General features: G+C 44.5%; 1 protein-coding gene and 1 long non-coding RNA gene across 8 annotated transcripts in view; one reads left to right on the plus strand and one right to left on the minus strand.

The window, feature by feature from the left end:
- Positions 1-2,214: 2,214 nt before the first annotated feature.
- Positions 2,215-11,669, minus strand: LOC121110249. Its single transcript, XR_005848146.1, has 2 exons — positions 11,533-11,669; positions 2,215-6,333 (listed from the first exon to the last, which is right to left on the minus strand). It is a non-coding gene; the product is annotated as an uncharacterized LOC121110249 (long non-coding RNA).
- Positions 5,325-15,857, plus strand: part of PHLDB2 (pleckstrin homology like domain family B member 2) — a 113,182-nt gene continuing 102,649 nt past the window's right edge. For 2 of the 7 annotated variants that reach the window (XM_046901523.1, XM_040667011.2), the window contains exons 1-2: positions 9,821-10,055; positions 11,201-11,272. Coding sequence is in view for 1 of the 7 variants with exons in the window: in XM_040667011.2 (XP_040522945.1) it covers positions 11,227-11,272 (46 nt within the window). In the remaining 6 variants the exon portion in view is untranslated. Of the gene's footprint in view, positions 5,468-9,820; positions 10,056-11,069; positions 11,273-15,857 lie in introns of those variants that run through there. The other 5 variants (XM_040667005.2, XM_040667026.2, XM_040667009.2 and 2 more) reach the window with 3 other exon arrangements.

A 15,857-nucleotide genomic window follows, 5' to 3' on the forward strand; every position in this document is an offset into this window, starting at 1 on the left:
CAACAGACCTAGACAATGCACTTGTTTTTAGGCTGTGCTTAGTGCTTGTCAAAGTAGTGCAAATAGATTAGGAGACTGTATGCTTGCACCTGTATGCATGTGTGGGTGCATCTGTGCCTGAACAAACGGGTAGAAGCGTGCTATAACATGGGTCAAGATTTATTATGGAAGGCAGATAGGTATGTTTGTGCAGCAACTATTGTCATAATACAGGTGATGAAGCTCCATGGTAACATTCTATTAGAAAGTGAAATATTGATAATGATTCCCAAAGCAGAAGTGAACGTTGGATACTGGTAACCCAGTGGGATGAATGGGACTCTTCTTCATGGTTACTTTCAGCTTGCTTGTTTCAAGAATGGTGGGAGGAGGGTGTGGGTGACACCAATTCCCTTTTCTTTGTACAGTTGACTGGTGACTGGTAAGTACTATGTTTGTGGATCCTGAAGTCCTAGAGGTAGACATCAGAGTACAGCGCCTAATCATTGCTATTCCTACCTGTAGTCTTACACCTTGCAGTATGTTGTTATGAGCCAGACAAGATAAACAGGGACTCCAGTTTAATAACCTGTCTGAAATGTGCAATAGGAAGAGGATGTCCTATTTGGTTTCTAAGGAATATTGATAATTTGTTTTTAAATAAATTAAAGACTGCCTAACTAGCTTACTTCATGGCCTTTTTTTAAACTCCAAATATTGTTTTCCCATGTTAGAAATTACATATCTCAGAGGGGACTTTGAATACAAGATTGGGTACTATTTCATCACCCTTCTTCCCTACTGGATTTAATAGCTCTTGGTGTCCATGCTGCAGTCTAGTGCCTACCAGAAGTGCAGCACAAAGATGCATGGGCACATGTAGAAGGTAGACATCCTTTGTAGAGCACATAATGAGACTACAGAAACTAGTCATGTGTTCTGTGACAAATTTATGCATTCCTTATGTGCAGAGTTTTGCTGTTGTCATAAACCTCTGAATAGCTCTCTAATCGGAATGATTCCTGAGTTGCACGTGGCCAAATATTTATCTCTTAAGAGATGCTGCTGAACTTAAAGGCAGATTTTAGTAGTGGAGGATCACTTCCGTGGGCTAGTTGCCTGGTCTAGTAGTTGGCAACCCTGCGCACAGCAGGGGGTTTGAAGCTAGATGATCATTATGTCCTTTTCAACCCAGGCCATTCTATGATTCTATGCTATCAGAAGGGAAGCCAGCCCATGAACGCTCTCAGGCACTGCTGCAGTGAGTTATCAAGGCAGTAGTTGCATTCAGGGGAAAGTGTGGGACACGATGGTGTTGCACGCTGTCACTCTACAATAGGGGCAGGCATCTTTGCTTCAGAGTGAATCTCTGGAAGAGGGAAGAGTCCTGTTGATTCAGGAGATGCTGAACAAGTGACTTTTCATGGAAATACTTGTAAATTTTACTGAAATGGCTTAAAACCTTGACCAGCGAATGCAAAGCACAGATGGCATCTGTTGCTTGGCTTCAGAAGGGTAATTTGTGTTTAATCTAACACTGACTGTTGTACATGTCTTTGGCATTTTCCTCTATGTTACAGTCGCAATGATATTTTGATCCTGTTTGTGGAGATGTGCCCATGGCTGCTGAGCAGAGTGGCAAGCAGCAGACTGAGATGTGGCCCTGCCCCCAGCTCCCTGCTGCAGGCAGCGCCTTGGCCTTTGACATCTCTTTGCAACTCTAAAACCAAGTCATCTTGGGTCAAAAATGTGGATGTCTGTACTACAGAAGAAACTGAGAACTGAGTTGTTGTTGGTTTTTTTTAACATGTTGCTTCTTGCAAATACGCTTTAAGAAAAGGGAAATAAAAGACTGCTTGAGGGGATGTTCTTCCCTGCATCAAAGTCATCGTCTGGCAGCCTGGGTAGAGAAAAACATACCTTGTTTGTTTGGTGAGGTCTGCATAAATGAGAATTAAAGGTGGAGAAGATATTTTCCTTGATCTTTCTGCTACTGAGTGTTCACTTTTCAGTCGTAGCAACTGTGTGAAGGGTTGAGTTTCAGTATTCTTGCATTGTCTTTCAGCTTGAAATTAGCCTGAAATCACACGTGAAGAAGAGAAAAAGCATCCTCGGGGAAGGACTGGAGCAGGGGGAAGGAAGGAGGAAACAAAGACTGAAAGGTACGTAGCAGAAATTGTATTGCCGTTTCTCCTTTGAAACAAAAAGTGAAGTTGGTTTTTTTTTGGAGTTGGGGGGGGGGGGGGGGGGTTGGGGGATTTCTTCAGAAGAAATTATTACATGAAGTTCATCCTTTGAATCACATCCAGCGCAAAGTTCATCTGATAAGTTAAATAAAGTGTCATGATTACAAAAGTGCTGAACTTGACTACGCTGGCAGCAAATAAAATGGAACAAGCCAGGCTTTTCTTCAGAGGGAAATAACAACTGCTAGTATTTCAGCCTACATATCTCATGGCAGAGCTCTTCCTATAACTTTGCATTCTGTAGAGGAGTGGTGATTTGAACTTCACAGCATTAGAAACAGCCGTCTCATCCCGTGAGATAGCGGTTATTGCTCGAAAAATGCACTTTGCTCATTGCCAAATGTGAAACCAAAAAAACGTGTGCATCACAAAGATAATCCTCTTCTGGCCCTCCATAAATCTGTCTTGAAACGTACCCCTTGGTAATGGGGTTGTCTGAAGATAAATGATGCAAGCTGTCTCACCATGTTGCCGCTTTTGTTGCACACCACGGATGTGTTTATAGAATGATGAGCTGGTGTTTCTCAAGACTGTTTTTCCCCTGCATGCTGGATATGTCCAGTGTGTAGCCATGCATGGTGTTGACAATCATGCCCGAAACCAGGCAAACCTTTCCAGGCTGAAAGTTTCAAGGCAAATCCAAAACTCAGGGTAGGGTTGTTGAATTGAGAACTTCACAAAAGGAGAACAAGGCTGCCGCGACAGTAGTTTACATGTGCAAATGGTTACGTAACTTTGAGGACCTTGGTGTCTCCTAACAGTTAATCATTTGTTTTCATAGTGCTATATCTGGAAAGGGATTTGGTGATGCCATCTGGATTTTGTGCACAAGGAGGATTGTGTTCTCAGACTTGTTTGTTCGACTGCTATCTCTTGGAAAAAATTGCTGAAAGTTAGACCACTAAAAATGTGCTTATTTGTGGCAATAAGCTAGACAATTAGTCTTTCCTTTTTGCCTTTAATGCGAAGAACAAGGGCTTCTGAGTAGTTTAATTTCCTTTCTGCATTTAGTTCCTTCCTCCTGTCTTGGGGCTAGGTTGTTCCCTTTCCAGGGCTGACGAAGGTTGCAGGCAGTGTTAACAATAAGCACCAGGGACCTCAAGATTATGACTGTAGTGAAATTCTGCTTACCCAGGAGTGAAATGAGATTGAACAGTGAATTTGTTCTCTGCTATATCACTATACTGCAGATTTCGGAGCAGAAAAGGCTATAGAAACTGTTGCAGCAATGGCTTTAGCAGAGTGAGAAACAAGCTGGAAATCCAGCCTCCAGAGGACACCAGAGCTTTCACTAAAGATGTATGCTTTGTAGATGGCAAGCAAGCAGTCAACTTGAAATTCTCATTATCCTGCCATGCTGCATGTGAGCGCTTGGTTGGGGCACTTTGGAAAAGCTGAGATTGAAAGTGCTTTTTACCACTGTCATGCTCGCAGAAATGTAATGCTGGGTACGTGTGTATACTTCTGTTCCTCAGTTCACAAGGAGTGCCAGCCAGGAGGTGCGGAGGTACGCCAGGCCTCTACCACCTGCCCTCTTGTTGTTAGAGGGTCAGTTGCCCTGCCCTATTTCCAGGTTCTTGCTTTCCTTGGGTCCATATCATTCTAGTGGTATCTGTAGACCTAAGATGCCTGTGGAACCAACAGGTGGGGACTTATTTCATGGATGTCTTCAAGCCTTGCAAAAGTCATGGAAAAAAAACTGATAGTGGTAAACAAATAAATTGCATTCTCATCCTTAGGGGAAAAAAATGTACCTTCTAATATGCTGAAAATTACAGTGGTGATCTTAATACCTGCCCAGATCACAGTGGTGTTGCGCCACATTCATTGAAGCTTGAGAATGCTCCTACTGTGGTACCAAGGGCTGCAAATGTATAGATCTGCATACACTCTGTGTTGAGCAGACTGAAACCAAACTCCCTCATACAAACACAAAAGTGACTTCTGCAAAGTGCAGTGGGTATATATGTGCTACCTTGCTCCTCCTGAAGATGTGAGACACACCTGCCTGGGGAATGCTGACCCCCAGGTCACAGTTAGGCTCCAGCATATATGCCAAGATACCATCTCTAACATTTCAGTGCACCACACGTTGTCCTCCTCCTCTTAAAGAATCCTATGTGTGATAGGGCAGGAGAGGGAACAAATAGATATCGTCTCATGTTAGGTACCTCAAATCTGTTATCACATTTCCTTTTTGTTCCTGTCTTGCTGGATTCCTGTTGGTCGGGACATGCCTACCCTGCCCAGTGAGTCTTGTTACTAATGCTGGTGCTGTTGTTTTCCTAGCTCAGAGATAGCTGGTGCATATAGCTGTATTCTGTAAGAGAATTTAATTAGATTAGGTATGGCTTTCTGGCTCCAGGTTGAGACAGTGTTCAGACTGACTTTTTTATTATTTTTTTTTTTTCCTACAGCTGATTAGTCTAGGACAAGTGTTGAAAGCTGCCTTTGAAACTCAAAAGCACTTAACCATTATCCTCAATTATTAGCACTGGCAAAGCGCCACCAAATGGAATGCAGTCTAGGTCCAGTGAGGTGATAGAGGCGTTCTTAGTTTGTTGGGGTTTTTTGTTGTCTTGACTGGCAACCACAGGTGGTCACCTAAAATTCAAAGCTTTTCCCTCCTGATCATCTGGCAGCAGGAAATACTGGCACTGCATTTGAGGGAAATGTGAGCTTTCCTGTGTTCTTCTCTTTTGATAGCACTAAATTCAGCATAGAAGGGTGGTTGTGAACTAAAGGAAAATTCAGAAAATGCAAAGAATTCTCACATATCTTTTCTTCCTGTTGCTAAGTGCCTAAGAGTGAGAAGCCCAAAGCAGCTTTTCCAGACCTGTATTCAGAATGTAATTACTCCAGAATGCATTTCATGGTTATTTTGCTATTTGCGGAGGGAGTCTCCACCCCTAGGGGGGATTTCTGGACTTCTGTTATCATCCTGTTGCATGATGGACTTGCTGATGTTTGTAAAGCTCCATTTGTTGTCTTATCTCTTGGCTGTTTTGTGTCAACACACCTTCAGCTGACCTGCTCTCTAGTGCGTTGTTAAACATTGCAGGCATACTAAACGAAACCATCTCCCCTTGGAATGGGATTGCAGCACTTCCACTTACCAGTCTGGCAACAAGATCAGCAGATGCATGTGATGGCGGTGCTCTTGAGAAGGTCTAAACCAGTCTGGAGAGAGCAGGGAATGGTGAAGCATGGAACCATGTAAGCTTTATACTCTGGTGGGATAGGTGAGTAAGGGACTACCTGTGGGCAGAGCTTTTTAATGTGGGCGTTAGAGCTTTAGGAGTGTTGTGGGTTACAGAGGGAGAACGTGGAAAGGGTCTGAAACCAAACCACTGCGTTGCATTTGCCTCGCTGAAGGAGAAGGTCACTAGAGATGGTTAATAAAGCTCTAGCTGCTGAGCTCACCAAACATTCTTCCAGTTCAATGGCCTATGCAGAATGATGTGTTTAGTCAATGTTTAATTCCTAAGCAACAAATGGACTGTTGTAGTGGAAGGCACTTGTGGTGTTGACTGAAGCAGAGGGGGCCAAGGATTAAAAACATCATGCAGGGAAGATCCCTTCTGCAGCCTCCAAGCTTTCTTGTCTAGATCGGGTCCCTTCATAGCAGGAGAAAATGGGAAGAAATGAGAAAAAATAGAAATAAAAAGTGTTGCAGGAGAGGCAGATTGGCTGGCAGTGTGAGGGGAAGGGTGCAGCAGCCATGTGGGAGGCAGCAGCTGTGAGGAGGATGAGGACCGCCCGTCGTAGGCCCAGGGCCTTGTGAGGAGATGCAGGGAGAGCTGCCCACAGTGCCCTCACAGAGCAGGCTACATCAGGGGCTATTTCCAGTTTTGTGAGGGTAGACTGTTCGTGAGCCTGAGCATGTGGAATACAGACCAGAGCTCTGCTGTGGGTCTAGGAGATTAAGGCAAGACTGAGTGGATCATCTCTGATCTCCCAGTACGATACCTCAGCTGTTTCTCAGACGGGAGGGCGTGGCAGCAGGCTAATGGCAGGGCTCACCTGTGGGCAGGGATTGTGGCTCCTTGCATCCCAGAGATTGACTGACTGGGGACCAGGAATGCATTTTCATCTGTGCAATTTCCATCTGCAGAATAGATCTAGTATGAATTTACTGATCTGTGTTTCAGCTGTGGTAGGTTTGGGGTTTTTTTGTTTGTTTTTTTGCTTCTTTTTTCCTGATGAGTTTGCTCTCCTAAACATGTAAGGTGGCTTTGTGGAGGTTAACGTTTGTGCAGTCTTTGCTTTATTACCGTTCTCTGAAATTTCATGCTGCTTACCTTCAGAATGAGGGATATAAAGCCGCATGTCCTATGAGCCAGCATTACTTTGCTCAGTGTATCAGCAGGGCTGAGCTGTTCCAGCAGCCAGGGTACACATTCCAAAGCAATTAGAACAGCTTCGTGAGTATATACTGCTCAGCAGTTGATTAAAAATGCTTTTCAGATGTCTTGATAAAACAGATTCAGGTGACCAGCAAAGAACAACTCTCTTTAATCTTTGCAGTCGAATGTGAAAGCACTTGTTTTGATTTTAACACCTTCTTCACTTTAAAACTGCTGTGAATTGCAACTAGCTGTTAATTTGACATGTTAGAATAGCCTTCGACAGGAGTCTTAAGAGAAAGAAAAGGTGATGATCACAGATTCCCCACTCATGTCTGCTTCCCCAGGGCTCCAGCTCTCTCGGAGCATAACTACACATGTAGCTCATTTGATGCTTGGCACAGCTGAGAGGATGAAAACTGGGGAGGAGAAACGAGTGGGGGCTGGAAGCCATAAAAGGAGGATTTCCTCTCCCCATAAACCAACATGTACATAACTGCAACTCATCTGGGAAACTCAGCAAATTAAGCATGCTTGTCTGATGCTCAAGAGTAGCACTGCTACAAGCCTAAGTCCTGCTTCCCAAGCTCCTTGGACTGTCAAACCTCTCCAGTCTTCAGCTTTTCCTGAGGCTGCCCCTTGTCATTGAGCTGTGAATTCCCAACCCCACAACTGGGATGTGTACTCCAGGCCTTCTCCCAGGTTCCCTAGCTCTTTGTATCCTCCTGGCTGTGAGAACACCTGACCCACTGTATCCTTTGGGTATGTGAACTCAGGGAGTTAGTGATTATCTAATCCAAGCCCAATGCAAAGATGTCTTTTCCAGACATGTGATTTTAGAAATAAAACTGTCTTTAGATGTTATTTTTTCCCTTTTTTCTCTCCCCATTTCTCTGGTTTTCTTTCTTTCCTATACTTGATGACTTCTGGCCAGTTTTCTTTCTTTCTCTGGATTAATTCCGTTCTCCATCTTGCTTCTTTGTCCTGATCTGTCTGTCTGAAGAACAGATAGAAAACAACCCAGGGATATTTTTTTCTCCAAGCACATTTGTTTCTGGAGAATTTTACTGTGATGAACTGCACAAGAAGGAAGGCTACCTGGGACACCCACTGAAAAGGTGGGTACAGAAGTGTGCAAACATGGAGATGAAGGAGAGAAGCACAGTCTTGTGACCAAGGCTGAGAGCTGAACTCAAGAGCAATAGCAAGCAGAGATCGGCCTAGAGCAACGCCAGCTGAAATTCAGCCTGGACTCTGCCTTCAGCCAAAGCCCAGATCTGCTTGCTCTGACTGGGTAACTTAAGACGTGCACTTGGACACTGCAGTTCAGGCTCTTGCCAAGCACACAGAGCATTATCCTGCCTGAATGTGAGGAAGAAGTCCTCACAGCTTGTCCAGCTATGACCCAGGCCTCTGTCACATAAGCACACCCCTAACGTTAAGCTTGTGCGTAGCCCTAGTCCCATATGGCATATGAAAATGTATCCTCATTCTCCTTCATCCTGATGTAGAGCACAGTTCATAGGAAATGTTTTAGGCATAACGTTTCCTTTTGTTCTGCACTGCACTGTGGTATCCAAGCACACAGACGTGAAATGTAGACCTATTTCATTTCATTTGCTCCAGCTAGCAGAAGTAGGACAAGTATTGGTGCTTTGTTTTACTTGTTCAGTTCTGATGTGGTTTTCCTCGGGGGGCCGTATGTGATGTGGTAGGGTGAGAAATGCAAGTGAAAGAACTGAGGTTGGCAGTTTCCTGCGGACATCCAGTGGGACTGCTGGTAGCACATAGCTGGCGAGGTTCCAGGTGTGGCTGACTATAGGAAGATATTTCTGCTGCCTCTTGCCCAAATGCTTTCCCTGCCCTGCTCCCCCTTCAAGATTGCTTCCGGTACAGCAGCTCGTGATCGCACCTGGTAGAGCCTGATTCTGTTGGAACCCTTGGCCGCTGCTGTGCTTGGGCCCTGGATCATGACACACTATCCAGAGAGGTACAATCCACTTTTCCTCTCATTGGCTCTGAACCAAAAGTATATATATAGAATTTGTTTCCACGTGGCTGGTTTTTGATTTTTTTTTTTTTTCCCCCCAAAATCTTCAATTAGACTAAGTAGGGAAACAGCTGTTGATTATTAACAGGAGGCCCTATTTATGGTATGGCTATCTTCCTCAGCTTGACTTGATTTTAAAAGCAAACACTTCCAAAACATGAAAAGGCTGTGGCTAAAGCTTTCTAATACTTTTGGGAGTCTCAATGCATGAGAAGTATCTTTGGTTTGGTTTGCAAGGAATGCGAACTTCAAATTTATCAGAATTATCAGCTAAATTTCATTCTACGCAGGTTCCTCTATATCAGAGGCAAAAGTTAGAAATTTACCCAGCAGATTTGAAGAGCTTCAGGACTCTTAGAAGACCTTGCTCAGTTTCAGTACTTCATGAAAAAAGCAAGAGGAAGCTTCTATAGTTTCAAATTAGTTCCAAGCTGTGGCTAGAAATTTCATAGCATCTCCTTGCTTTGGTTCAGGGAGACAGCTGCCTGGACACAAGACAGCTGATAGGGATGTAGCTGTTAGGCCTCTCCATGGAGCCCCGCTCTTTGCAGGTCTCCTGCCTGGCCACAGGCAGGTAAGAGCTCAAACTTCCTATGGGCCTGGGCAGCGTGGCATCCTGTGGCTCTCATGGGCTGTTGCACCAGGCCAAGGTAAATCTCCCAGAAGCAGAGAGGAGGTTTCCAGGCAGCCAGTCCCTGTAGCCATTGGGACCTGTCTTGCCATACCAAAGTCAGTTTGGAAGGATTGATCCTGGGAGCACTGTAGCCTGCGTCGGCTCTAGGAGCTTAGTTATATTTTTAAAGCATTGGGTTGGTTGGATGGAGGGATTTTTATGTCTCTGCCTCCCTAGTCTTCTGCTGAGTGGAGCAGTGTTGAAGTCTGCTGCAAAGTTAGCCCTGAGCCCTCTGGTTTCCAGAATGATACTCAGGGTCACATCTGCATGAAAATCATTGTAGCAGTCTTCAAACTGAGGGCTGTGTTTTGGCTAAGACATCAAAATTCAAGGAGCATTCCTATAGAGGCTTTTCACTGTTTACATATTTCTGACTATGAAAAAGCCCTAGATTCTTATGCTTCTTATACCTACTAGTCTTTAGTCCAACCCAAAGCTCTTGCATCAGCACAACTGACAGAAGTCAAGCATGTGGGACCACGTGACAATTTGCCCGTAGAGGAAGATACTTCCTAATTTTTGCACTGACTTATGCAATATTCATGAGTTTGGACAAGAGTTTTCCCTTCTGCCTTTTAATCATTCGGAGTCTGGATGGCCCTGCTGTGTCAATGTAGCTGCTCGCGGCCCGAAGTAAGGCACCAGTCTTGACTTCGGGAACAGCGCTGTATGATGAGGACTGCAGTTTTGAAGTCTGAACCCCGTGACACAGGAAAAACCTGACCTATGCCCCTGTTCTCCTGTGTGCAGTGTGGCAAAAGGTATGTTCTGCTCACTTCTCAGCTTCTTGACTTCACTCTTTGCTAAATTTTCATTTTAATTATTTCATGGGAGAGGTAAAGAGAACCTTTAAAGCTGTCCTCCCAACTTCAGTTTGGGCAAAGCAAACTGAGAGCTGCTCATATGACAATGCTGGAATGGATTAGCTAGCACATTAACAGCTTCGATTGCTAGTCTGCTGTAGAACACGCATTTTTGGACGTGAAAAAATGCTTCTTTTCCCTAATGACCTTCAGCTGTATGGATACACAGTATTTCCTCAATATCTGCATGAGACCAGCGAGCAATGTGTACCAAGATAACTCTAATAGTACAGTACTTCTACAAAAATTAGCAGCCAGCTGAGAAACAATTGTATTAAGGTGATCTTACAAGAGTCTCCATCAATGATGGTGATGCCAGAACGTCTTAGTTTTTTGACCATGTTTTCACTTCCCTGGGAGCCAAGAGAAGCTTCTCAGTCTCTAATCACAGTCCCTAATCACATCTCCCAATCCCTCAGTCAGTTAGAAAAAATAACAAAAATCCTTTTTTTTTTTTTCTGGTGCTGCCTGCAGCTTGCTGAGAAATCTGTGCTTCTTCCACCCCCTTAAACGATGACTTGATCATGTGCTCATTGTCTCCTCAGTGATTTTTCTTGCACTTATTGTTTATGAAGCGGAGTAACGCTGATGTATGTGTAATTCTATTAGAATGGTATGTAGCTGCTTGCTTTTCCCATGTCCCAGATTCTTGTGGTTTTAATGCACATTCATAAGGTAGATTTTGATCCCTGGGTTCCCATGAAACAGCTGCATACTTCTTGGACATAGGAAGCCATGAGGTACAGAGAGAGTGCTGGAGGACAAGAGGTAATGTGCTCGTGGTTAAATAGGCATAGAGGAAAATCAAGTCAGATTTCCTCCTTAGGAAATCTTTGCAAAAGGGGTGTTTCAGTGCAATTGGAATATTCATCCTGCCCTTCCTCTTATAAGTGGCTAACAGTTTCTCTCATTAGAGAGACTGACTTCTCTGGCTACTCATTCACAGAAAAGTTGTGCAGCTCAACAGCAATGGGCTTGAATTAAAAGCCTCAGGGAAATTCATAATGCACAGCCTGATAGTTTCCCCCTCGCATGCATTTCAGAATGGTGCTTGCTTCTAATCTGGAGAATGCCCTTTCAGTACCTGCTGGCAAGTCACGCCACTTTAATTTCAGGTAAAGCTTTAAGAGTCTTTTCTTTAGTATCGCTTCCCATTGCTTCTTCCAGCCTTGGTCTCCAAACCTCTTCATCTCCTTAAAGCTCACTTGTATTCTAAAATATGTGTGGGAAGTTAGGTATTCAGGGAGAAGTAATAAAAAGAAGGCCTTGCGGCATCGTCTGATGTTTAACACAAGGTTAAAAAGTCCTAAAAATCTCTCCTCGAAGCTGTGGGCAATTTCAGGCCAGGTTTGCATTTTTAAAATTCTTGCTTTACCTTATTTGGCCATGCAAAATGGGATCCAGAGGTCCCCGGGGACCTGGCTGTACGGCGATGGGGCTTTGTTCAGATGAAACTATGTGCTTTTTTCCTTCGGAGACACATTGCTAAATATGGGCTGCGTTAATAACAAACAAGGCTGCTTTCTGGCAGAGGTTCAGCTCCCCAACGTCCCTCGAGTTAAGAAGGCAAATTCACAGCAGCCCTTCAGCATCAGGCTCTGCAGCTTTGACAGCAACTGCCTTGAAAGCTGGGGGTAGCGAGGGGATACGTTGATGCTGATGTTGGCAAAACATGCTTTGATTTCATGGAGACGTTTGTGTGCAAGATAGAAAGGCTTATAAGAAACAAAGACTTAAAATTACACTAAGCAGGCCAGAGAATTACGGTTGAATATTTTTGTGGATCAAGATAGTGTGTGTTGTCTCTGTACTTTTTGTTTGTTTGCTTGTTTTGGGGTGTTTTTCCAGGGAACAGCTACCCTCTGCCTGAAAAATATAAGCAGGCAAAACATAAGGTAGCCAAACAATATGCATAGTTTTAGGGAATAAATATTGACTTAAGATCTGGTGTTGGTTAAGTGTTACAGTTGAGGTGTGCCTTTATAAAGGAGAGGGTCAGATTGCAAAACCTCTTCCAGCTCACTTTATAATTTCACATTCACAAGAGCTGTGCCTGACTTAGTTTTCAAGCTGGAATCATTGATGGGTACTATTGACAGTTACCACAACTGAAGGGGAGAGTGAAAAGGGGACAGTAATAAAGAAGCATAAGCTTATGAAAGCATGTGTTATATAAATTATTAACTGTATAAGCACAGTTTTAATCTAACAGCAACATCTGAGACTCTTTAAAATGCTCCACTGCTCTGATCGATAAAGGCATGATGGTAGATCCATCACTATTTTGATGGATGGAGCTTGAGACCTTGTTTGTCACCAGTGGCAAAAGCATCCTTCAGCAGTGGCCTGAGTTGCACTGGAATTGGCAAGAAGCTTTGCTGTGAGCTCTGCTAGAGTTAGCAAGAAGTTGGGGGTAGTGAAACAGCTTCTACTGGTGGGAGCTGCTGATGTGACAGCATAAGCTGGATGCCCGTTCTAGTTAACAGAGAGTTAGCTTCTCAGAAATAGTTACAGGCCCAAATCCTTATAGATGTCTGCCTCAGGCTCTCCTCTCACAGAAGAAATTTAGGAAAAACCAGCAAAATGCTGGCTTAAACTCTTCTATTGAGCGTGACTTCGGGTGACTCATCAAGAAAAGGCTGAGACAGCAGGTCCCAATGAGATGTTGGTTAGGAACACATTACAACTTCAGCTTGGTTGCTTCACAAGCTTACTATGCAGCTGATGTAAAGATAAATAGTCAAAAAATATTGTGCAGATATGCTGAAAACTTAAGGCAGCCCCATGAGCTTGAAGGCGTGGTGATGACACAGTACGTGTAGATGCAGCTGCATTATGAGTGGAAGCAGATGGGGATCAATTACACAATGGCTACAGCCCTGACCTGATATCTACTCTTGGGATAGTCATTTTAAACTTACCAGTCTCCTGAAATGTTTCTGTATTATCTGCTGGATTGTATGCATTTTCAAGCAGTGGTGGCTGAATTGTTGTTGTTATTATAATTATTTTGTGAGAAGAGTCTCACAGAAAAGGATCTTAGTGAAAAAGAACTTTCACATGAAAACAGAAAACTCTTCCTGGACAGTTGTTTTGGAGTTTTCTTGCTCTCTCTACAAAATATTTTCCATGAAAAGAGGATGAATATTCCTAAACTTAATGAGATATGGCCCTCAGACCTCCTGTGAACACCTGTACTTTGTGGTGGGATGAAGGAGACGGATGTTAGTTCAGGAGCATTGTTTGGATTAAAGTCTTGACAGTGCTTTGAACTCGTGGGCTATTGCAAAACCTCTGTGTCATTTTTGATGTGAATGGCATTCTCAGCCTTTTCATAAATGTTTTGAAAGCCGGAGGGCAAAGATCTCCAAAAAGAAAAGAAGCCAAATGCTGTCACTCTTACTGTAATGTACGTGAGTGTCCAAAGGTAGCACATCTTTACTGTTTTTCAGTGCCTAGCTTTGTACTTGAATAGTAGTGTTGATAGAAGTGATGGAGTTGCAGATGGTTTAGGACTGTCTCAGGTTCTGTCCAAGGCTTCTCAGGCTCCACTCCAGGATTAAAGGCTTTGTTCTGTGACAGTATGACAGTTATAACATGAAATGTGTGATTTGTTCAGGAGCTTGCTCAGGTCTGAGGCCTGGAGGTGGCTGGAGAAGGGTTGAGTGAAAGGCTGAGAGCTCAGTATTATCAGTGTCCTCATATTGCGTCCAGATGTGGAGTCCTCAGTACAGGAGAGACATGGACCTGTTGGAGTGTGTCCAGAGAAGGGCCACAAAAAATGATCCAAGGGATGGAACAGCTCCCCTGTGAGAACAGGCTGAGAGAGCTGGGGCTGTTCAGCTTGGAGAGAGGAAGGCTGTGGGGAGACCTGAGAGCGGCCTTTCAGTATCTAAAGGGGGGCTGTAAGAAGGAAAGGGGCAGACACTTTAGCACAGTCTGTTGGGATGGGACAAAGTGAAATAGTTTGAAGATGAAAGAGGAAAGATCCAGGTTGAATATAAGGAAAGAAGTATTTTACAATAAGGGGTGCTGAGGCACTGTAATACGTTCCCCAGAGAGGTGGTGGATGCCCATTCCTGGGGATTCTCGAGGTCAGGCTACACAGGGCTCTGAGCAACCTGACCTAGCTGTAGGTGTCCCTGTACATTGCAGAGCAGCTGGACTAAATGGCTTTTAAGTGTCCCTTCCAACTGAAACGATTCTATGAAAGAAGTGGTTTGTTTTGCTCCCTGTGGCCAATACCCAAGACCAGTGACTGTGGCGACTACTTTTGCACTGTGCCTAAAGTCAAGCTGTAAGATTTGATTTAGCTGTATCTTTTCATGTGATCTGAGACTGTCAAAAAACAATATACCTGTGCAGAGGTGGGGAAGCAGCAGCCTAATGGTACTTCACAAAGCAAAGACCTGGGCAGGACTTGGTCCATCCTCTAGCTTGGGCACAGCGTGCCACAGAAATGGAGATGCTTCTACAGCCCCTGAGGGCTTTTTAGTGAGCTTCAGCCAACACAGTTAGCAGATTTTTGCAATACTAACGTTATCGCTGTGCACGCTGCCTCTGTTTTTTTCTCTCCAAGCAGCACCCACGCGTTCTGCGAGGCCTTCTCCTCCGTGCCGGCTGGCTGTGCCCACGTGCTGAGGGATGCTGGGACAGGGCTGGGATTCATGCCTGACGTGCTTGGCGCATGCCAACAAGCCCACTCCTACCGCCTGTCTGCCTGGAGGAGGCCCCAAGGGCCCTCACAGCCTTTGATAAGTTAATTAAGGGTGACCTGCGTGTCTGTAGGGTGGAATGCTGCCTCCCATCGAGCCTCTGACCTGTGCTAAGGAGCTGTCTGTAGTTGTTTTGTGGGTGGATGGCATTAAGTGTTTGTGCAGTATCTGAGGTTGAATGATGCTCCTTCAGAACACTGAAACTGCTCTCCTGCCTGTTTTAAGACATTAATTAGCACACCGCACTGAAACCGGGCGCATAGGTTCATCAGGCAGCCACATAGCCCCCTCAGTGCCAGCATTTTGTGTGAGTAATTGCACTGCTGCTTATTACAAGGTAGTCATTGTTTATAACCTCTGTTACCCTTCCGGCTTCCTGTTGGAAAGATGGGCACGGCTCCATCTCCCTGAGGTAACCGGAGACAGCATGTCTTGGCGCTGATGGTTGGCCACATCAGCCAAAGCGTGGCACTGGAAGGGAATACCCAAGCGTGGGGCAAGCTCCTGCTTTTCAGATGTTCCTGACCAAGAGTAGGATGGGGGGGAGCAGGCAGTCATGTGGGGAGTCCTGCAGGAGGAGAAGGAGGCTGAGGGAATGGGGGCTTGCCCAGCATTTTAAAAACAATGACAACAACAAATCTGGTTATTCTGTGGTGAGGTAGAACATGAATTCCAAGTGGAATAGTTACTGTGAAACAGCCTCCTGGATAAAAGAGTGTTAGAGTCTTGAATTAAGGAATTATTGCCTTCAGGAAATGAGAAGAAAGAGGGGAAGCATGCTTTTCCTTTGGAAACAATAATGTAGGATTTGGGCTGTCAGATAGTGGTTGTGCTGATGCAGGCACAATAGCCATCTGCCAGAGCATGCTGACAGCTTAGGGTTGAAACCCCAGTGCTCCCAGCAAGCACCCACAAGCCTTTCCAAAGAATCATAGACTCATAAAATGGCTTGAGTTGAAAAGGACCTCAGTGATCACGTAGTTTC

This window comes from Gallus gallus, chromosome 1 (genome assembly GCF_016699485.2).
Source record: "Gallus gallus isolate bGalGal1 chromosome 1, bGalGal1.mat.broiler.GRCg7b, whole genome shotgun sequence".
In the NCBI taxonomy this organism is placed as follows: domain Eukaryota; kingdom Metazoa; phylum Chordata; class Aves; order Galliformes; family Phasianidae; genus Gallus; species Gallus gallus.